The sequence below is a fragment of the Myxocyprinus asiaticus genome, chromosome 27, assembly GCF_019703515.2.
Source record: "Myxocyprinus asiaticus isolate MX2 ecotype Aquarium Trade chromosome 27, UBuf_Myxa_2, whole genome shotgun sequence".
In the NCBI taxonomy this organism is placed as follows: Eukaryota; Metazoa; Chordata; class Actinopteri; order Cypriniformes; family Catostomidae; genus Myxocyprinus; species Myxocyprinus asiaticus.
Genome location: NC_059370.1, coordinates 4,829,595 through 4,853,667, shown reverse-complemented (window position 1 = coordinate 4,853,667; position 24,073 = coordinate 4,829,595). Strand labels below are relative to the sequence as shown.

Genomic DNA, 24,073 nt, shown 5'->3' with positions numbered 1-24,073 from the left:
TCGTCCTGCGGAAGTTCCGGCCATTGATCCAGGGCAAGCACGTGTTTGTTCAGACAGACAACACGGCAATGGTAGCATATGTCAACTGCCAAGGTGGTCTGCACTCTCGTTGTATGTCACAACTCGCCCGTGTCTCCTCCTCTGGAGTCAGCAGCACTTCAAGTCGCTGCGAGCCACTCACATCCCGGGCGACCTCAACACTGCAGTGGACGTGCTGTCATGGCAGGTTACCCTCAGGGGAGAGTGGAGACTCCACCCTCAGGTGGTCCAGCTGATTTGGGGTCGATTCGGACAGGCACAGGTTCGTCTCCCAAGAATCCTCCCACTGCCTGCTCTGGTACGCCTTGACGAGGCACCTCTCGGCATAGACGTGCTGGCACACAGCTGGCCTCCTGGCCTACGCAAATATGCATTTCCTCCAGTGAGCCAACTTGCACAGACTCTGTGTAAGGTCAGGGAGGACGAGGAGCAGGTCATCCTGGTAGCAGTCTACTGGCCCACCCAGACGTGGTTCTCGGACCTTACGCTTCTCATGACAGCACCCCCCCGGCAAATTCCCCTGAGGAAGGACCTTCTTTCTCAGCGACGGGGCGCCATCTGGCACCCATGACCAGACCTCTGGAATCTCCATGTCTGGCCCCTGGACGGGACGTGGAAGACCTAAGCGATCACTCAGGCTAAGGCCCCATCTACGAGGCACCTGTATGCCTTTTAAGTAGCGTCTGTCTGCTAAGTGGTGTTCTTCCCAACGGGAAGACCCCCAGAGATGCACAGTAGGATCAGTGGTTTCCTTCCTGCAGGAGAGGTTGGAAGGGCGGCTGTCCCCTTCCACCTTGAAGGTGTGCGTTGCTGCTTTAGCAGCACACCATGACACAGTGGATGGTAAGTCCTTAGGGAAGCATGACCTGATCATCATGTTCCTGAGAGGCACCAGGAGGCTGAACCCTGCAGACTGTGCCTCAATCCCTCATGAGACCTCTCTGTAGTTCTTCAGGGTCTACAGAGAGCCCCCTTTGAGCCTTTGTAGTCAGCTGAGCTTAAGGCAGTCTCCTTGAAGACTGCCCTCCTGACTGCACTCACTTCCATCAAGAGGATAACAGACCTGCAAGCGTTCTCTGTCAGCAAAACGTGCCTGGAGTTCGGTCTGGGCTACTTTCATGTGATCTTGAGACCCCGACAGGGCTATGTGCCCAAGGTTCCCACGACCCCTTTTAGGGACCAGGTGGTGAACATGCAAGTGCTGCCCCAGGAGGTGGCAGACCCAGCCCTGTTGTTGCTGTGTCCGGTGCGCACTTTATGCATCTATTTGGATTGTATGCAGAGCTTTAGGATCTCTGAGCAGCTCTTTGTCTGCTTTGGTGCACAGTGGAAAGAAAGTGCTGTCTCCAAGCAGAGGATCGCCCACTGGCTCATTGACTCCATAGCTATGGTATATCACGCCCAGGACTTGCCACCCCCAGTAGGGCTACGAGCCCATTCTACCAGGGGTGTAGCAGCCTCCTGGGCCCTGGCCAGTGGTGCCTCTCGAACAGACATTTGCAGAGCAGTGGGCTGGGCAACACCCAACACCTTTGCAAGGTTCTACAACCTCCGGGTGGAACCGGTTTCATCCCAGGTAGTGGCACGCAATACAAGCGGATAAGCCTGGGATAGCCGGCCGGGTGTATCAATTGCACATAGCGCCTTTCCCCTCCTCTGAGCTGAAAACGTGCGCCATTAATTCCCAGTAGTGTTCACAAACTATGTTCCCTGGTTGACTTCCTCCAAGCCCTTTGGCAGTCGAGTTTTCGGAGAGACTCGCTGCCGGCCCAGTACACGTGCTAACTAAGAGCCCTGTTTTGGGGTAGGTGCTCTGCATGTGGTGATTTCCCTGTAAGGTAACCCCATGCGATGTATATCTTCCGCTAATTCGTTTCCCTGTTGGCAAACTGCATCTTCCTTGGGCAGATCCCCCTCTGCCACAGTCTCCATGTTTGTAGTAACTCCTCCCCCATTGTGTAGGATCTACCATGAGACTCTCCACATGGTCGGCAAGACCATGTGACGTATTTTCCATTTAAATATCCCCCCCTCTATTTGGGTGAGATGTGGTCTCCGCGGTGTCCTCCCCTTGGGAGGGACACCCCCCGACTAGACCTGGAAGCCCAGTCAGATAATCCCCCTTGTTTTTTAGGGAGTGGAAAAAAAGAAGGGGAAAAGAGGCCATGACTGGGTTAGCCTGTCTCTATCTTTTGGGTAGTCGACTTGTCCCCAAAAGGCCATTCGACACTCATAACTATGTTGGGGGAGGTTACGTGTTGGGCTGGTGCGCTGGCTATGAGGCACACAGTTGTCTGCCCGTCACACACCGGTAGTTCACGTAACACAGTTCAGCCAGTTGCGATGTTTTGTATAGGGACCACTAGTGTCACTACATCGACACAACGTCGAGTGAGTGACAGATAGGGAATATCCTGGTTACTTGCGTAACCTCCGTTCCCTGATGGAGGGAATGAGACGTTGTGTCCCTCCTGCCACAACGCTGAACTACCCACTGAAATGGCCGGACCTTGACTCGGGTCCTCAGCATAAAACCTGAATGAGTGGTTGCATACCAGCTCCTTTTATACCCGTATTTCCAGGGGAGTGGCATGCAAATACCACTCGCCAATTTTCATTCCGTTTTCATTTCATGTAGGTGTCTCGGGCTCCCAAGAGTGACACCTAGTGTCACCACATTGACACAACGTCTCTATCCCTCCATCAGGGAACAGAGGTTACGCAAGTAACCAGGACGTTAGGTTTAAGGGGAGGGGTTGGTGTAGGGTGTCTGTGGGACTCTAAATAAACACAATTCTGTAAACATGCTGCAGTGAAGCCACTACTATATGTTAGTATTTAAATAAGAGTGAAAATTGTATCTACCATTATTTAAACTGTGTAAATAGCTTCTGCCCTATAAAAAAAATGTTTTTGTAATTTTAACGGGAAAAGACTTTTAAAAATGCTACAGAAAAAAAAAGTTACAGTAATTGGTTAACCTTACCATGTACAGTAAAAATTTATGTTTTATTTAACAAGACAATGTACAATGTAATTTTATGGTAAAATATTGTACAAATAGTTTTTTTTAGAACTAAAATTATGTTTTACCATATAGTTAAAGGTGACAATGTATGTTATGCTTAACAAGACAATATGTACTTTTACGGTAAACTGTTGAAAAATAATAAGTGGGCGTTCCCAGAAGTCTATGTGTGACCTATCACATTTGATTATATTGCACTAAATTATTTAACATATCAGTTGTTGACATTGGGCTGTTTTATGTTACATTTTATGCTGTTTAGTTTAGTAAATGTTTATTGTAGGGCTGTCGATTTAACACGTCTATTTGGTGCGATTTAATTATATAAAAAAATAATGTGTTAAATTATCACAACTAATCATGACCCCAGACCATTATAAGCAATACCATTCAGAGCAATTCAAGCTTGAAGTACCACCTGTATTCAGCAGGGGGCAGTAAGCAAAACTCCAGCTGTACAGGCAATGTGCAGCCGTAAAGAGAACAAACCACACTTACCGACAGCAGGTAGCACAAGATGAAGACGTGTTCTTGTGTTCAAACACAGTTTGATGGAGCGCAAAAATTAATGCGGGAATATTGAGACATGTTTTTTGTTTTTGTTTTTCAAACTGTTTAACTTAACACAGTGATCTATAAAACACTGTGTTTGTGACGCGATGCAACCAAAGTGCACTAAAACCATTCATCTGACACATGTGTACTGTCAAAATTAACTCACCCTTAGAAAAGCCCTAATAATAATTTTATAAAAAATTGTAATTGATTGACAGCCCTGGTTTATTGCAATATTTTAGTGTCACATGCAGTATTTTACTGTTACATATTTTAGTGTCACACCTTTTGTTTTACCACCTGTGTTACTATGTTGATTAACGGTACATTTAAAAGTACAAAACAGATTTTTGTAGTTCCAGTAGGTTGGTATCTTAACATTATATCATTTATTGATGCATACCGTAGTGATCTGTAAAATACAAAGGACCCAAAATGACATCCCACAATGCCTGAAACATGCTCACTGTATTTAGGGAGAATTTCTGGCAACCAAAGCTGCCAGTTTTTTTTTTACAGTATTTGACAGAATTTATTTATTTATTTATTTATTATTTTTAATGTGTAGATATTGTTTCTGCCTTAAATCTCAAATTAGCTCTATGATCTGCTTTGATGTGTCAGTTCCTCCCAAATGTCTACCTCACCTTACCTTCAACATCCCCAAATCTTCATTCTTCCTTGCCATTGTCACCTCTGGCTTGTTGGGGATTGTGAAGCATTATTCCCTGTAAAGCTGCTTTGGATTGAATTGTGTAAAATATTGTATAGCGCTTTACAAACAAATCTAACTTAAATGGAATCATCAACCTTTCTCAGGTTGTGGCTGCAAGAAGGAGTCTTAATTCCATTCATGATGCAGAAACATACTTGATAACTGTTTCCAGTTCATTTCCTGAGACAATAATTCCCACACAAGAGGAATGGCTTTGCTGTTCTTCGTCCTGCGGGACTTGTGTCTTGTGCCCAGACCCATTTGTTAAGGGCTGTTTACACCAACAACTGCAATAATATGTACTAAACTGGTACCTGCTTCTTCCAACACACATAATAAATCACACATACTGTACACACATACAGCCATTGGGCCTTTCCACTTGGGAGCCTTATAAATGTCTTTGTCATGTGACATGAGATTAATCATTCATTACAACAGCGTGAGCATGTCGTCTGGCGTGGAGGAAATTGGGTCATCTGTCACACTTGAGTGTACACTACATTTTGCACACTTGAGTGTACTCCTTATCAGAAGGATTTTTTTAAGACCCTTCCTCCTTGATGCCACGGGCTCGCCAACCACTTAGAGTAAAATCACTTCAGGTGTGTGTGTGTTTGTGTGTGTGTGATTAATGATCAAAGGAGGAGTGAATTTACAAAGACAGAGTGCAGTTGTGATGTGCAGTGTCAGATGAACACTTAAACAGGGATGTTGGAGTGGGTGACTCCCTTGTTATTCTGTTTTATCTATGCCATGATAATGACTTTAGGATAACTGGGTGCAGATAGCGTGATTTGTAATGGATACACACAGTACTCATGCAGGTAAATCTCAAAGAGAACTATGTTTGCTTCAAGAAAATTTTATTTAGGACCCATGCAATTTTTTTTGACATTATTATTTTTATGACAATTAAACTCATCCTTCACACCTTCTCAGTACCTGGTCATATCAGAGAATTTTAAAATAGGGAAAAGTAATGGGACTGAGTTTATATATATATATATATATAAGTCATGGGAATTTCTATAGTGAATATAAATTTTGCATTTATTGCAGTTATGCAAAAAACAAAAATTGCTACTCGTGAGTGCAGTTACAATAAAATTATTTTTAATCCTTGTGTGGTGTTCGGTTGTGAGTCACACTCATCGTGTTCGCAGGTCAAAAATTACCCGAAAATGCATGTGTAATATTTTACTCTTTTTGTGTGTGTGTATGATTTTTATTTTTTTTTTAAAGACATATAAAAATACTAATTTTACTAAACTAAAGACACTAAAGTTGTGCATGGGGGGAGGGGGGGTTATGGTATGTAGACCTTATTTAGCTCTAAATTACTAAATTACTCCATTTTCATATAAAATAAGCAAATTTTGAGTTATCTTGCGAGAGATCACTAAGATTATAAAATAAACCTGTGTATGTGGGAGTGCATGCGTGTGTTTTCTGCAGTGTGGATGTTTTATTAACTGTGTTCACCCCTTCATTTACGTGTGGTTGTTTTCTGCATTGTGTCTGATTTATTGATTTTTATTTGACAAATAAAAAAATTTAAAAAATCTCTGTATTTTAGTATTTCCCATTCATTTCCTATGGCAGGTCAGTTTTGACTCGAAACACCACAAGTGTCGCTTTTTATTATTTTTTATTTTTTATTTATTTTTTGTCCGCTTAGACTTATCGAATCAAGTCCAGATTTTGTGTGTGTGTGTGTTTAGATAGCTATTGGAGGAAAAGTCACCAAGTCTCGTACCACTCAGATAAAGGATGCCATTTTTATTAAAGAAACAAAATCAAAATGGGTCAAAATTTACCTGAACACTACAAGAGGATTAAAAATTCTTATCCAGTAATAATATTTGTGTGTGTGTGTGTGTGTGTGTGTGTGTGTGTGTGTGTGTGTGTGTGTGTGTGTGTGTGTGTGTGAAATTCATGGAAAAATAGTGGAAATAAATAGGTGAAAAATTGTGCGAAACATATCAGTAACTTAATTCACAACAATCTCATTCTCATTTCTTTGAAATGAAAAATAGTATTGCAAAGTATGTATACATAATTCTTGTGTGTTGTACTGCCTTTAATGCTGATTTAAATTCATAAAATTAATTTATGAAATTATTGTTGTTGATTACAATAATACAGCACAACAATTCTGTATTAAAGTAATGTGAATGTAATGAGTATCACCAGTGAGAATAATTGTGTTACAAAACACACACACACACACACACACAAAAAAAGCTTACATTAATGCATTTGGCCAACCTGATTTCAGAAAATCGTATTACTATACTTAAATTTTTGCCAAATTAATTTTATGTGGCTATTCCTACGTTTCCTGATGTAATGAACACTAGGTGCGCTACAACAACGACTTTTATTCACTTTCACACAAATCACCTGTAAAACTGATTACATTAACACTTACTTTTCAACATGTTCCTCACACAATGCAACCTTATGACATCTAAACACATTTATTATAGTGCATTACTTGTAAGGCGATACATTTTAATGTTTACATTACATAGCCAACCACGTTTACAAGCTTGTTCAAGCTTGGAGCTCAACTGACAGAGTGTTGCACTTGCGATGTAAAAGATCGGGGTATGAGTACTGAAGAGCACGTCGACACATGAGCCAAAAGTGTCATGTAGGCACCACAAAATGATGTGGTTGCTTCAGCAATTGTGTTTTTCATCTCACATTTGCTTTTTATGACATTATTGGTTAGGTTTAGGTTTAAGGTTTATGGAAGGGAGGTCGGTTTTGTTGATTTAAAAACTGAATAGAGCATTAACCTTGAAAACCTCATCTGTTTGGGAGAACATTTAACTCACTTTTAGCGCCACACAGTGCAATGAACAACGTAATATCATTTTACAAAACTGTTGCCACATTCATGTAATTTACATGAGAACATGATGCATTTGGCAGAAGCTTTTATCCAAAGTGGCTTACAGTGCATTGAAGGTATACTTTTATTAGTTTATCAAAATGGTCAAAATGGGCTTCATTTTCTTAATACAAAATTTAATTTCTTTCTTTTGATTTTGGTATTGTTTTGTATAAAATGTAACCCGGTAATGTTATCTTGAGATTCACGAATACACAACCAGTGGTAATCACAGAATCATCACTCCAGGTTTTGCTCACTCATTTTCTTGATGTTCACACAGTGAGATCTGTGTGTTTCTGTGAGCGGGTTTCTTCATTATTGGAGAACATGATTGATGACGATAGTTTCATCAAAGATCCCAAGTTCCTTCATGCAGTGAGAGAGTGAGAGAGAGAAAGAAGAAGATCAAATCTTGCTTGCATACTTTCAGTGGCATCGTGCTTAGAAGTTGAGACATCTGGAATGCATGCAACCATCACCATGACAATCAACATCATGGTTGCAGTGGAACAATACATGCTCGCTGGCTGTAATTAGCAGTGCAGATCTGTCATCGTTTCCAGCACAGGAGAACTTGTGTATGCATGCGTGTGTGTGTGTTTAGCCAGACTTTTGACTATTGGCACAAATTCTGGTTCACATTGCTGATAATTCTGGCCAAGAATCGCCAACTTAGACAGGAAAACTGACATGTAAAGTGACCAACCACCATTCCTTATATTTTTACATGCCGCTTAGAGGCAGGTTTATTGAAAATATTTTATATAAATATTATAGAAAGACATGGTAGAACCACTCAAATCATTGGGGCAGGAATTAAGTAGCAGGTCCCCGTTGGCCTCTGATGGTAGATGCTGGATCTACACCCTGTGTAGAGGTCAGCATGGCCCTTAAAATGAGGCCCAAACCCAACCCGTACCCTAGACTGAGTGACCTGACAGATTTTAAGCCTGAAACCCACCAGAACCCAAAATGTCTCACTCTCTTTATAATTTCTTCTCAAAATAATAGGATGTATGTAAGCATGTAGACAACATTCGTAACAGTATAGTAACAGTAAACATATACAGACAGTAAATCTAACATGGCACGTCGGCACACCTGAGAAGACAGGAAATAAACCCTGGCTTATCATTTATCAAGTGTGGAAATATTGCTTGGTGCAAAACAATCTGGAATCATGTGTAACAATGTAACAGTCACGTGAAGTCCTCTTTGTAGCCTAAACTTTTTCAGAATGTCAAATTCTTGTGACACATGCACTAAAAAAACAAGCTAGATGCAGCGCAATGAACGAAACAAAACATAGTAGTCTCAAATGCATTTTCTTTACGTTTGTTTTTTTTTTTTTTTACTTGACAGTGACAATGTGTCTTAAAACTATGGCGGTCCTGCACGAGAAGATGCGCAACAGCCAAAGTCGTCTGTCCAGAGTGTGGTCTCATAAAGAAAAACAATTGAAAAAGTGCAGAAATACATTCAGTGTGAACAGCCTCTGATGGTAAATGTTCACTGGAACAAAGAAATCCGCTTACAACACCAGACAGCTGTTGCTTAGGATATGGTACAGTGAGTGTGAATTGATTTTTTTAGTTCAAGAGCAATAATATCATCTTAAATATGCACGATTACAGTTGGAAAGATGTCAGCTAAATGTACGAATGTATTATACTTTTGCTTATACCCAGCCACAGTATTGCAACAGTGAATATGTGCAATCATCATTTGAAGTCTGTTTGAGGTCTGAAGCAAACATAATCATGTGGTTAAAGCACTGAATACAGCAGAAACTTCAGCATTATCATCAGATGGTGAAGCACTTCTGACAGACATCATTGCATACAGGTCATAGTGATTTGCTGACGGCAAGTGTTTTTTTTTTCCTCTTCTGAATAAACTTGAGCTTTTCTCAACTCTTTGACGCTTTCGGCCACTCTTGACGCTTTTTTGCTCCACGCTGCTGTCAATTTCCCTCATGAGCGTGGCGAAGTTGCATAAAACCAGTCAATAAATAGCATGTTTCTCCATTGACAGCCATTCAAAAGCATGTTGTCTCATAATTTACAATATATATATATTGTAAATAATGAACACGGCAAACTGGGAAATCCCAGTGACATGCTTTTCCTCAAAAGTGTTCATTGTATCAATACATTGTAAACATGACTTGGTTATCAGGCTAATCAGTTAGCTTGCTAACCACAAGCTAAATGAAAACATAAAGAAATAGAAATATTGGATACGGTATATAATTTAAAAGAAACTAAACAATACTTAGATAAGGTTTTCTAATTAGGCACTGAATAAAGTACCCAAAACTACAATCGATGTGATCGCTTTGGGGTCCAGGGTGTGGTAGGATTTTGGGGTAGGAAATTGCATAAAACCAGCCAATCAGAACAGTCAATTCAACCAGCTCTTGCCATTTTTGTGCACATTTTGTATCAGACAATGATGTGTCTTTTTTTAAGAGCTGTTCAGAAGACAACATTGTGCTAGGTTAATGACTGTTTTCAGCAGATGTTTAACAGATGCTTTATTCCTGCATCACTCCTCTTTTGAAATACCCTCCATATAGATGGGTCTCAGAGGACCATTTCTTTGTTTTCAGTAAATGATGTGTGGAGAAGAAAAAAAAAAACATTGCCTTCATCTCTCATGTCCTGCATTGGTGTTCAGGTCAGGGTGAGGTCATCCTCCTTAATAACAATCTCTGTGTCAATGCAGTGTTGCTGTAATATATTGACTCCATTCCAAACTGTAGGGAGCTGCCTACCTAGATGGCATTTTTAGGCATCAGAAGCATGCAAATACTGTTCCAACCAGTAACAAAACAGCAAACAATCTAGTCTTGCTGTTTAACAGTAAAAAGCACATATATTTACATTCTCTGAATTTTAATTTGCCTTTAGAAAACTTGCATCATGATGTTAAGGTGTTGTGGGTGGTTGCCAGGGTGTTGCTATGCAGTTTCTAAGTAATTATGAGCAGGATAGGAAGGGTTACTTTTAAAATGTATACCATTACAACTACTGATTACTTAGTAAAAAAAAAAAAAAATTAAAAAAAAATTATCAGCAATCACAGTAAGTAATGTATTCAGATTAGTTTTAATTTTATATATTTTAATATTTTAAATATTTATAATATTTTAATTTATTAATTGTCACAGTATGTACTGTATTTGGTGAAGGATGCACTTCTCGGCTAGTAAAACTGTTTGTTCTTTTAGGTATGCATGGGAATAGTATAAATAGATTTTGGATATACTCCATCCAGGGACATGGGTATTGACACATGACCCACATATACTGTATGATGTAAATAATCACCACCATTTAAGCACAAGAAACACCTTTCTTGGTATATATATTACTCACAGTTGAGAAAAACTTTCTGACTTGCAGTTCTCCGCCATTCTTTTAAATCCAGTGTTTTGAACTTGATGTCGTCTCAGCTCCCAAAGGGATAATGGGATCGTAAAGTGTCTAGTCCATCTGCACTTCAGAATCTCACTGGGAATAGCAGGTCATCCGGGTGTTTCTCGCATACTGCTTCATGAAAACTGAGGTTTCGGACATACTACTCCATTGGCATACTGTTTTTGCCATACTATAATAGTAGGGAGGTATGGATATTCGGACAAAGCATTTCACTTCATTTCCTTTCAGATAAATGAAATGTTATTTTATTATATTCTACAATTAATATTTAGGACCTTACAGCAATAATGAATCAGACAGCTCCTTCAGTTTATGACAGTTAAAGACATAATTAATTTGTATGTACAATAAAATCAGTGTGACCACTCCCATTATAATTAATAAAGCTGTCTACACTGCAAGTGTGTGATGTTGGAAATGCAGTTGCAGTCAAGTATTATTCCTTTGGGGCATGGGTACATTTACATTTATGCATTTGGCAGATGCTTTTATCCAAAGCAACTTACAGTGCCCTTATTACAGGGACAATCCCCCTGGAGCAACCTGGAATTAAGTGCCTTGCTCAAGGACACAATGGTGGTGGCTGTGGGGATTGAACCAACAACATTTTGCTTACCAGTTCAGTGCTTTAGCCCACTACACCACCACCACTCAGCAAGTATCAATGCTGACTACCACCCCTGGTGTCGTGAGTTCGAATCCAGGGTGTGCTGAGTGAATCCAGCCAGGTCTCCTAAGCAAGCAAATTGGCCCGGTTGCTAGGGAGGGTAGAGTCACATGGGGTAACCTCCTCGTGGTCGCGATTAGTGGTTCTTGCTTTCAATGGGGCAAGTGGTAAATTGTGCGTGGATCGCGGAGAGTAGCATGAGCCTCCACATGCGGAGTCTCTGCGGTGTCATGCATAATGAGCCACATGATAAGATGTGCAGATTGACAGTCTCAGAAGCGGAGGCAACTGACACTTGTCCTGTGCCACCTGGATTTAGGTGAGTAACCGCGCCACCACGAGGACCTACTAAGTGGGAATTGGGCATTCCAAATTGGGAGAAAAGTGGATAAAAAAAAAAGTATTATTCTTAATATGAACTCACAATACAATACATGGAGTGAACTTTTTCTGACCTGTTACTCATCTGAGGCAGCAACACTTCAATGTTCTGTTTTTGCTTCCTTGAAGGGCACTGATGTGGGAGGGGATGCCACTCAAAAGTTCGTTCCAATGAAAGTGAGAAAATGAATCTTTTCTCAAAGGCCCCTTCCACAAGCCTATTAGCGAAGAGTACATTCCTACAATAATTCCATGTTCCCTTCAGAGTACCTACTTCAAGGGCGCAGCACTTCGGAGTGGGTAGGGCATAGGGATGATCATTTTCGACTGGAATCTGCCCCCTGTAGCGCACGCTGGAAAAGGCACCTCCGCCTAATTTTCTTTAATGCTTCTGCGATTTACAAAGAAATCTCATAATGACACATTATACTGTTATTGTGAGATAATTAAGAGATTTAAAGATTGCACCCCTGCTGCCCCCCTTCTATGCACACCACTGGTACAGGTGACGCTACACCTCTACTCACTGGAAAATGCGTATAGCTTGGTAATAGAAAGCTACACTATTGTGAAAATAGCTGAACTATTGTTACACTTTTGAAAAATGTAGTTAGTAGTGTTGCTAAATTTAGTTAACTTCTCCACAACACTGGTTCCTATCTATGTTTCAGGTCCCCTCCTCAATGTATATGTATGTTTTTTTTCATGTATACATTTTTTGTCAGTTGGAAAGACTAATCACTTTGAAAATTAATGAAACACCAAAACCGTAACCGTAAATATGAGCAGTACAACAAGTGCTTGCCTTAGCAAGCTCCACTTATAATTACACTGCCTTCTAAAATACCTTGTTTTAGTCCAATTCTAAAGCAGAATCGCTTGTATAATTTGCAAAGAAAGCAATTCCAATGCATTGCAACAATCTCAGCAACCATGCTAACTAAAAAATAAACATTACACCTAACGTTTGTGCTATTTTTTGTATTTTAGAGTACTGCGTCATTAGCTTAGCAACATTTCAATGTTAGACTCTGAGTTCTGTTGAAATCTGTGAGTATTATTTGGGTCTCTCGTGTGCTTCGTGTGTACAACACACTACTTGTGTTGCATGCCTGAGTTAGCATTAATGGAGTTCCTGTCACACTGGCAAGAAGGAAACCCAAGAGCAGAGGAACAATTCACATAATTTTTTTAATAGGAATTCAAGAACACAGCAGGGCTGGCAAACAGTGAGGGACACGGCACCAACAGCAGCGGGAAGGCGATGAGCATGTTCGTAGGTGTGTGTGCGTCGTGGCAGTGTAGAGAGCAGATCTGTGAGGAATCCTCCCTGACGAATGTGTTCGTAGGTGAGTATGCGTTGTGGCAGTGTAGAGAGCAGACCTGTGAGGAATCCTCTGGTGAAGAGTGTGTGGGCACAAGGGCAAGCGCAGCAGCAAGCTGCTCGGACACACACACTCCAGACACACGAGCAGAGATGGGCAACCAACACAGAAGAATGAGACAGGGCCAACTGAGGCAGAGAGAGCGATATGAGTTACTTGAACACACAACAACAATCTAGCAAAGAACATGATACAATGAAGGGTTTAAGAAGGCAGACAATTAAAGGAGAACAGGTGCTGTCATCACACAAATTAGTGGCATGATCATCATTCTGACGCTGACCACACATGCCAGCAGCACTTGACACACATGAGGGAGAGACAACCAAAACAAACAGAACAAACCGGTGAATTCATCGGGAACGTGACAGTACCCCCCACCCCCCAGGGATGTCTTCTGGCGTCCCCAACAGAGTTACCATGATGAAGATGGAACTGATCAATGAGGGCACGGTCCAGGATGTCCCAGACACAACATCTCTCCTCAGGTCCATAACCCTTCCAGTCAACCAGGTACTGGATCCCTCTGCCCCTCCGCCTGACGTCGATCAACCTTTTGACCGTATAATCTGGTGTGCCCTCAACTAGGTGCAGTGGAGGCAGGATGGTTGCGCTGTGTTGCAGATTGGAATGGAAAACCGGTTTGATTCTAGAAACATGGAATATGAGATGGATGCGTTTAAGGTATGGAGGTAAATTGAGATGGACCGCCACTGGATTAATGACCTTGATGATGGGAAATGGCCCAATAAACTTGGGGCCCAGCTTACGTGAGAGGAGTTGGAGCAGAATGTCCTTGGAGGACAACAAGACCTTCTGACCACACACATAAGCTGGGGGCTTAGACTGGTGTCGGTCCACCGACCTCTTAACATGAGTGCCAGTCAGTGTGAGGGCTTCTCTGGTGGCTTTCCAGGTGCAATGGCAATTCTGAATAAAAGTGTGTGCGGACAGGACCTGAACATCGGGCTCTTGGGCAGGGAACAAAGGGGGCTGGTATCCGAGGCTACACTGGAAGGGTGATAACCCCGTAGATGATGACGGCAAAGAGATGTGGGCATACTGGACCCAGACTAAATGAGAGCTCCAAGAAGACGGATTATGGGAGGCCATACAGCTCAGGGTCTTCTCAAGTTCTTGATTAGCCCGCTCTGCCTGCACATTTGTCTGGGGATGGAACCCAGAGGACAAACTCACATTAGCCCCCTTTCTGTCGGCTGAATTCTGCCCAAAAACGTGAGACAAATGGGAGGCCTCTGTCAGAAACCTCATTGACTGGGAGGCCATGAAATGCGGAAGATGTGGTTAATGACTGCCACTGCTGTCTCCCTCGCTGTGGGTAATTTGGGGAGGGGAATGAAGTGAGCCACCTTCGAGAACCGGTCCAAAACAGTCAGAACAACTGTGTTGCCATGGGAGGGGGGAAGACCGGTAACAAAATCCATGGCTATGTGAGAACAGGGTCTTGAAAGGACTGACCATGGTTGGAAGTGCCTGGTCGGAGGTTGACAGGAGAATTTATTAGAAGCTCAATTGGAGCAAGAGGTAACGAACTGGCATATGTCCTGCGCTAGCGATGGCCACCAAAATCTCTGTCTAATGAATGCCTTAGGCATATGGTGGGAGGAGTGGTGTTATGTAGTGCAGCACAGACTTTGGCCTCCACATCCCAAGATACCATGCCCACCACCCAAGTGGCGGGTAGAATGGTATCCAGTGGGATGGAAGAGGCCTCAACTTTGAAACATCGAGATAATGAATCGGGCTTTATGTTCTTTGAGCCCGGACGATACGAAAGAACGAAGTTGAACCTAGTGAAAAACAGTGCCCAGCGAGCCTGTCTGAAATTAAGACGTTTAGCACTACGGATGTATTCCAGGTTCTTATAAGATAAGATAGACTTTATTGTCCCAAAGGAAATTTGTCTTGGACACATACAGTATAGTATCTGCTGTTTAAAAACAAATAACATAGTGCATACATACAGTACATACACAAGCTATCACCCATACACATGCATACACACAATACCTACAGTTCGATCAGTCCAGACCACAAAAGGTTCCCCCGAACCCTCTAACCAGTGACGCCACTCGCCCAAAGCCAGCCTTACATCCAGCAATTCTCTGTTACCAATGTCATAATTCTGTTCAGCTGGTGTTAAGTAATGCGAGAAAAATGTGCACAGATGCACCTTACCATCCGAGGAAGAGCGCTGCGACAAATCCGCTCTGACACTAAACTCCGATGCATCCACCTCCACCACGAACTGACTTGAAGGGTCGTGAATTCTAAGAATATGGTCGGTGGAAAACCTTTTCTTTAATTTAGAAAATGCAGCTTCGGCCCATGGAGACCAACAAAACTGGAGTGCTGTTAGCACGCAAATTCAGTGGCATGATCACTGTTCCCATAAGAACAATCAGTGTTCCCATGGAAACGCCGACCACGCATGCCAGCAGCACCTGACACACATGAGGGAGAGACAACCAAAACAAACAGAACAAACCTGTGAATTCACAGGGACCATGACAGTTCCTGCCCAGAGCATTTTAAGCCACTTGTGAGGGTCCATTTCTTTCAGCATGCTGCTTTAGAATGTCGCTGCTGATCTGCTTTGCAATTGTGAGCGGAGAGAGTCACTGCCTCTCCAGTGATCTCATGTGACTGATCGTCATCTTCACACCATAACTAACATCTTCACGCTGCACTGAGTGTGGCTCTGAGTGGCTTCACACAAACACACACACCGACACACACTAACACTGTTCCAAAACCTAGTGAGCTGCCTACCAGATAAAACAGGAATTCAGCATGTTTGTTCCAAATGTTTTTCCATCTCAAACCGGATCCAATGTGCCGAATTCTGGATAAGCAACACCATGCAGCAGATATTCATGCCCCTGTCGTGCCTTTGACATTGCATCACTGTTGATCTACGGCGAGCGAGATACAATATTCAGTGGCGCCTGACAGGAAATTTTAACATATTAATTTCCATGACTTTTCCAGGCCTAAAAATCACTAAGATCTAAAAAAAACATGGAAAAGTCATGGAGGTTTATGAAGTAAATATTTTTTTCTAGTTTTCTTCTACCTAAAAATATCTCATCAGCTAAATTTAGCTAGTTTTACTAGATTTTTACTAGATTTTGAGTAAATGTAACCAGTCCTGCTCAACCCGCTACGAGCAGGATTCGAACAGCCGGCACGAGAGGCAGGTGTGCTAACGAGGAGGCTGAAGGCTACAGCCCCTAGCAGTCTTGATGCCAGGGGAGTGAGGTTTACACATACCGCACAGCTATTACATATCAGCTGGCTCCCGTTTCATAAACATTGCTAGCAAACCAAAATGATTTCTGATTTCTGCCTCCTGCATGAAGTATACATGCAATACAGTGTCGGTGCCAGGATGAATTACTTAGGGGGCATTTGAAATTTCTAGGTGGACACACATTCACTTTACCATAACTGTAGCTACTGTAACGTGACTAAAATGACAATGTCATCATTATACGGTTTCACCATTAACTGTGATTAAAAATGGCAGATAATTTAAGACAAGAAATGTTTTATTTTACACGTGACAAAAATACTATATATGTAATATATAATTTAATAATATAAAGGAGTTTTTCATTGTAAGCCTAAAAGTGAAGATCTCTTGCACTTGTGCCTGGCTGGTTACTGGCTGTTGTTATGGTTACGGACGGAGGCTGCATGTCGCGGACTGAACGTGCACTTTCAATTCACGTGAAACTGTGCCTTAAACACACAAACTCCAAAATTTAAGAAAGGAATTCGATCTACCAGTCTCATAACCATAAAAAGCGACTTAAATCATCTGTTTGGGAGCATTTGAATAACCTTACTGAAGTCGATCAGATGTAATACAGACAGTCACATAAGTCATATAAAGGTAGACATCCTGCAAAAGGGATCCTGCAAGTCCTCCAACAACAAACAAGTGAGTTTATTATTTTTGGCTGTGGTGCTTTTAAAGGGATGAAATGAAAGATGCAATTTTTTGTAATATTATGCATGCTGACAGTGCTGTGCATTTCCGTTTAGTTACTTTCAGCATGATAAACTTTGAGAAATTGAGTCTCTATTCATCCTCATTATTTAAAGCATTGCTTGTGTTCAAATTAAACGCGTTGATCAGTCAATTTATGTTCCTGTTATTATGCATAGTCCACATGTTTATTCGTGAGATGTTGTGGACAAATTAAAGAACAATATTTTTATGGAGTGTGTTGCTCATTTTTTAGTGGGTTGTCTGACAGACATCAAATTTCTTTAATAAACTGCTGCAGAAGAAAAACCTGTGGGGTGCCATAAAGTAGGCCTACATGTTGTGCACCTCTATTCACCTAAAATAAACTTTTGAAGCAACTCCAAGGTCTCCAATTACATTGAATATTCTGTTCCGGGATGCAGATAAGCAGTGTTGCCTTATGTTGGAGCATCTCTTTCTATTATAAAGTTTCCCTGGGGTAAAAAGCTAATTTTATTTTATTTGATCCCAAAACACTAAATAGCATCAAAAACTACCACTGGACTTTCCTTAACAACTGATGATCATGCTCCTACACAGGTGAGCTCTTCGTGATATCTCTTAGTCTTGATAATTAACGATGCGTTTAAATCTTTCCGAACTCCAAGCAAACACTTTTTTGATTAAAAGAATAAATCAAATCAATCACGCAGTGCATCTACATGTACAGACTGATCAATTAATAAATGAATGGATGTCATCTCACCATATGTGAAGAGCAACTCGATCCTCCACTTCATTGAGTGCAAATATACAGTATGTCCTTAAGTCTTTCAATTCTGTTCCTTCAATAATTTGGGTTTTATTGATATTTGGCTAAATTTTACTTTCTTCATCTGTCGCGTTAACCACAACCAGGCTTGATGATGTAGACTTTACAATTTGACCAAAAAGATGTATCTTTGAAGGCAGCATATGCTTCCCATACCTTTTGGAACAGCTTTCGCATCAGGAGTGCGCCTCTGATGCCATAAAATGCTATCTAGGTGGTCAGTTCACTAGGTTTGGAGCAGAGCTATTGTCATCTCTGTTAAATACTTGCACATGCTATCTTTTTATTCAGTAGAGACATATTCACACACACACACACACACACACACACACACACACACACACACACACACGTTGGTGCGGCTATCCTTATGAGGACTCTCCATACACATAATGATTTTTATACTGTACGAACTATAGATTCTATCCCCTAAACCTAACCCACACAAAAAACTTTCTGCATTTTTACATAAAAAAATAAAAAAATAATAAAAAACATAGTTTTGTATGTTTTTTAAGCAATCTGAATTATGGGGACACTAGAAATGTCCTTATAAACCACATTTATAGCATAATACCCTTGCAATTACTAGTTTGTAACCTAAAAACATTTCCTCATAAACCATCCAAACCGGCCACACACAGTGTACTCTCTTCTAGCATACACATTTACATTTCATCATTGTGTTCCTCTAGTGGACTGCGGTTCATTAAAATAAGTAGACGTGGCGCTCAGAACGCTCAGCCTCATCAGTGCTTATTTTCCTCACCGCCACTCCCTGCTGAGCTAACAGGCCGCAGCGCTCACGGAAAGACGAAACAAACGCACTTCAACAAGAAAGCAAAGAGTGGCTTTTACAGGATTAGAGCTGGCCAAAATCCTTTCAGTGCTTCCTCTGCAGAAAGGGAGAGGAGATCCCCCCTCTGCCAAGTGGCACCAAAACAGCATCCTCCACCACCATGCAAAGAAGCCAGATTGATTTCTCTCCTCTGTTGCCATGGGCAACCTACAGTATGTCTTCCTCCATCTCTCGATTTTACCCCCCTCTCTTTCTTCGTGGGCCGCTCGCCTCTCTGCTTCCAGGCAGTTTGCCATGTTTGTGTGTCTCTGTGAGTGTTTGGGATAATACTGTTTGATAATTAGGTTAAAAATGCAAATGTCGAGGAGATTTTCTATTCTGTATGTCGCCGTCTTTCCCCGTTTTGCTCCGTGACAAACTGCCTCTGTAGAGTCAGTTCACGCTGACCTGATCTTTTCATCTAGGATTTAATGAGATGAGGTGTAAGGGTTCCTGAAAGAGCTTCCAGATTATAATTACATTTATCTGCCACCCTTCTGCTTTGTGAGATCAGCTCACTGAGAATATTCTCAGTCTTAATATGCATTTCATAATCCTGCTCTCTGATGTTATATTTACAGCCTCTTTTCTAAACCTGACCCCATTTTAATCACTCTTTTCTTCTGGTTTCCCCTCAGGATGCAAAATTATTTTTGTTGTTGTTATTTTTTTTACTATAACTGCTGATAGCGGGTGAACTGGGGAAATTTACAAGCCATAAATACTTCTTACTGATTTTGCATCATTTTATTAATAATGTATATTTTGTGTTTTCAACAAAGGAACTATTTACTATTGCTGTTTTTCCCTAGCATATTTTTTTAACTAATTACATTGAAGTTATTTAAAGGTACAGTAGTTTATAACTATCAGATGATATCATTTTTATTTGCAATCGTAACAGTAAGTAGGCTGAAAGGTTTAACAGCATATAAATGGATACATGTACACTAAATACAACCAATTAAACTAGCAAACAAAACTAACTTTTCGTTCCTTACCTGCCAGTGATGGCAATTTACCAGACAGATACATTTCTTACCAATCATGAAACTGTGTTTTGAATTATTTTATTAATTGGGTCATTCTACAGAAACGTCCACATTTCTGTCCCCAGCCTTTCCAGAAAGTATACACTTTATATATGCTGTTTAGGCATAATGTATTCACATACGTAAATAATATAAGATGTTATCTGAACAATTATACCTGTTTTAGCCATGAACTAGGCAATATTTGTTTTTAATCAATTATATTAAATTCCATGTACCATAAAAGTGCTTGTTCCCAAGGTCATGTATCGAGGTTCAGGGCTCTATTTTGAGTTTAAAATGCAATAAATGTATACTTCAATATCCCATTTATTATATGGATGACATAACTAAATGAAATTCCAAATAAATGTTATAAATAATATGATGGAAATAGCTGTCCACCGGAGTCATGTCACATGTTACCGCTTAACAAAAAACCCGTTTTGGAAAAAAATATCCAGATTTTGACATCACTTACTAAATCCTGCATCCTACTTGCTGAAGTTCAATCAAGAAAAGCACATTCTAAGTCTTCTGTCCCTTTTCAGTGATCAGAAATTGACTCATTTGTTCCATAATTTCATTTGAGGCTTTTAGATGACATCACTGGTATGACTGATTTGATCATAACGGAATCGTCAAAAAATATAAAACAAATGGAAAAAATTACATGATTTAGAGGTTACAGAATGATTAGCAACATGTGGTTTGAGGTACTGCAGCTGCCTTTTTATAAAATGCATATTTCATGAAAATCGTCACTAATAATAACTTCATGAACAGCTTTTATTAAAGCTTATTCACACAAAGTTGTCACTGGTGTTACTGGTCATCACTGAGAAATGGCAACACCAGTGACAGCTTTGTGTGAATAAGCTTTAATAAAAGCTGTTCATGAAGTTATTATGCATAAGACAGCACTTATTAACACATATTTCATGATTATAACTTCTATTTATTTAGCCAGGTACTGTACTGTGAAGGGCCAAACATGGTATAGTGGTGCTTCTGGCAAGATCTAGAGATGACCACTAAGATTTTAGTGGTTTCCTAAAGCAGTAATTTATTTATTTATTTATCTATTTTAAACGCTCAAAGACAGTTGTTAAAGATCTTTTTCTTAATGTCAGTTATAATCTTTCATTTGATAAGAAATACTCCATTTCTAATCTCATCTCAGTAATTAAAATTGGAGGGCAACACTCTTTGGAGCTTCATTGTGTCACTGGTGTTACCGGTATTTTTTTGTCATATTTGACATATAACTTATTTTAAATTAATGGACTGTTACTTCATTCAAGAGTAAAGATATTAAGGATTTTATCATACTATTTTTAGGACTGTCCTTTAAATATTTTTATTTTGTAGGAAAAATATGATGGTGCAATTGAGTAAATGCTACACAACCTCACTTTTCACAGACCTGATTTATATGAGTAAAAGCTAAATGTCTTTCAAAAGCTTTTTTTTTTTTTTTTTTCATTATAATTTTATATATATATAATTTTTCATTCTGTGCCTGTAAATACATGTGCTAAATAGATTTAGTAGGTATTTTCAGACATTTTGCTACCCTAAAATTGGACACTTCTGTAGAATGACCCAATAATATATATTTTGTTGTCCTAATTTAAATATATATATATATTTTCCATTTGCAGTATCATGTTTTCATGTACCTGTAGACTTCACCAATTACAGTATGTGACTGTGGTTGTTAGAGCCAGGAATTGAACTTGGGTTTCTGGCACAAGATTCTTAATTTCTACCACTGAGCCGTGTTGAACCCAATAGTCAGACACGCTCTTAAAAGAACTCTTAACTTAAAAGAGTTTATTAACAAAAATAGCAAAAGAGTACAAAAACAATTTCTTACTGACAACCACAAAAAACAGAAAAATGTTTAGTCCAGAAAAGGATCTGAAAGGAGAAAAAATTATCTCCAAAAAACTCAGGAAAAAGATATCAAAAAACAGCAAAAAATAAACACGGGGAAAGAACAAACCAAAAGGCTTACAAAGTTCAGTACTTGGAACTAGAGCAAACTTACGGCAGTAACTGGCTAGGAACATCAATAACCAAACAAAGAAACAAAGGAAGTGAACAACTTCAATACACAGTCCAGAAGGAGGCACAGGTGAAAACAATAACATATGATAAAATGGCGGGAAACTGAAAAGAAATACAATGAGGGCCTCTAGTGGCCTAAATAAAACATTAAAGCGGAAAACTCTGACAGTGGTGACATTTGCAAAATGATACTACATGGTTCATTACACATATCTCTGCGGTTACAAGGTGAAATGTCCACTGAGTGGTGCTAAAAGCGAGTGGAATATTTGTGAATATTTGTGTTCATTTCAACACAAATATTCATTGCGATACGTACAACGAGCAACGTTAAAATAATTTTATAAAAACTTAGATATAACAATGTGATTTTATGAAACCAGCTTGTTTCCATAACTGGATTTTGCCTTCAAAAGTCAATAAATGTTCCTGTGGAGTGACATGAATTTTTTAAAGTATAGATACTCTGTGAAGTCTTAGTAGGAGACACACACAGGTCCTTGTTATTTCAATATCTTGTTAGAAACAGCCCAAACCATCATTGAGTTCTAAAGTGATACTTTTGTATTAGCAAAGGAGGCTTGGGTGCATCAACGGCAGCTTTGGCTCTTTTTAAGCAAGATCCTGAATCTGTGGATGCTCCTTTTTACTTTTTTATTTACTTGCTTGTTGAACTGTTGTATAAAAGCAATATCACACTTGTAATCATGCTGTTTTGTCCAAATATATCAGCACTCTGATTATAGCTATGCTGACATATGGGCAAAAGAGTAGGCTACTCTTGCTTGTGTGATACACAGTAAATGTATATTTTAATTGCTGAAAGAGTTGGTTTTGTTTACTCAGCAAAGCCAGTATTTACTTTTGAATGGTGAGTGATAATTTTGGATGATGTTTTTATCTGCAGGTGAATATACGGTGATGACGGCTCACTTCCACCTGAAAAGGAAGATTGGTTATTTTGTGATTCAGACGTACCTCCCATGCATCATGACTGTCATCCTGTCCCAGGTGTCCTTCTGGCTGAACCGAGAGTCCGTTCCGGCCCGGACCGTGTTTGGTAAGTTTACAACCAGATCACAAATTCAATCACAGATGAAACAGGTTTTATGCATATTTCAAATTCAAATTTAGACACTAATTTAAAGGTATAGTTCACCAAAAAAATTGTACCTTATCATATCTTGAGGCTTTGCATCGTATCGTATCGAAATACCATATATATATATATTAGGGCTGGGAAATTTACTGTGTTTATTTCCATGATTAAGAGTTCACTGTTTGACGCATAAAAAAAAAAATCTGTTTTTCCACTTTCAAAAAGCTTTTCCTCACTTCCTATGACTAAAATTGGACTGACACCCTCGACTCAACTGCACATTCTAGCACAGAAACTGATTGTGTGTGTAGCGGTAGCCAGCTGGTAAGTGCTGTGCAGTGTGTGTAAACCTCACTCCCCTGGCCTCAAGAGGCGCACTGGCGGCTGACACTAGAGGCTGTAGTCTTTAGCCTCCTTGTTAGTGCACCTACCTCCCATGCTGGAGATGCCGATTCGAATCCCGCTCAGAGCGGGTCGAACATGACCGGTTGCAGTCGTGCCGTGACCCGGACAAGAGTGAGCTTTAGGGCGGTGTGTGTAACGGTAGCCAGCTGGTACTTGCTCTACAGTGTATGTAAACCTCACTCCCCTGGCCTCAAAAGGTGCACTAACGACTGCCGCTAGAGGCTGTAGCCTTTAGCCTCCTCGTTAGTGCGCCTGCCTCCCATGTTGGAGACAGCGGTTCGAATCCCGCTCAGAGTGAGTCAAGCAGGACTGGTTTACATGTGCAGCAACACACGCTTCATTACACGTGACACATGTCTCAGGCATAATAAACACATGAGCGGATTTACTGTACAGAGAATGGAGACTTCACCCGCAGTCTGGTGGAGAGGTATGGGCAAGCTGAAAATTATATCTTTGAGATTTTAAAATTCAGCAAATTAAACTTCAGCATTTAATATGTTTTATATCTGTATGTATCATGTCTAATGATGCATTGGCAATGTACACTTTAGTTTATATTTACAATAAAGTTTGATATGAACTGAATCTGCCCATTTGATCCTATTTTAAAAAAAAAAAAGTCAGTAGGAAATGGCAGATTTTAATTTTGAACTTTTAATTGCAGCATATCCACTGAT

General features: G+C 40.2%; 1 protein-coding gene across 1 annotated transcript in view; it reads left to right on the top strand.

The window, feature by feature from the left end:
* Nucleotides 1–24,073, top strand: part of LOC127418150 (gamma-aminobutyric acid receptor subunit alpha-2) — a 145,882-nt gene that overhangs the window by 76,807 nt on the left and 45,002 nt on the right. Inside the window, exon 8 of the mRNA XM_051658569.1 lies at nucleotides 22,797–22,949. Coding sequence (XP_051514529.1) covers nucleotides 22,797–22,949 — 153 coding nt within the window. The remainder of the gene's footprint in view (nucleotides 1–22,796; nucleotides 22,950–24,073) is intronic.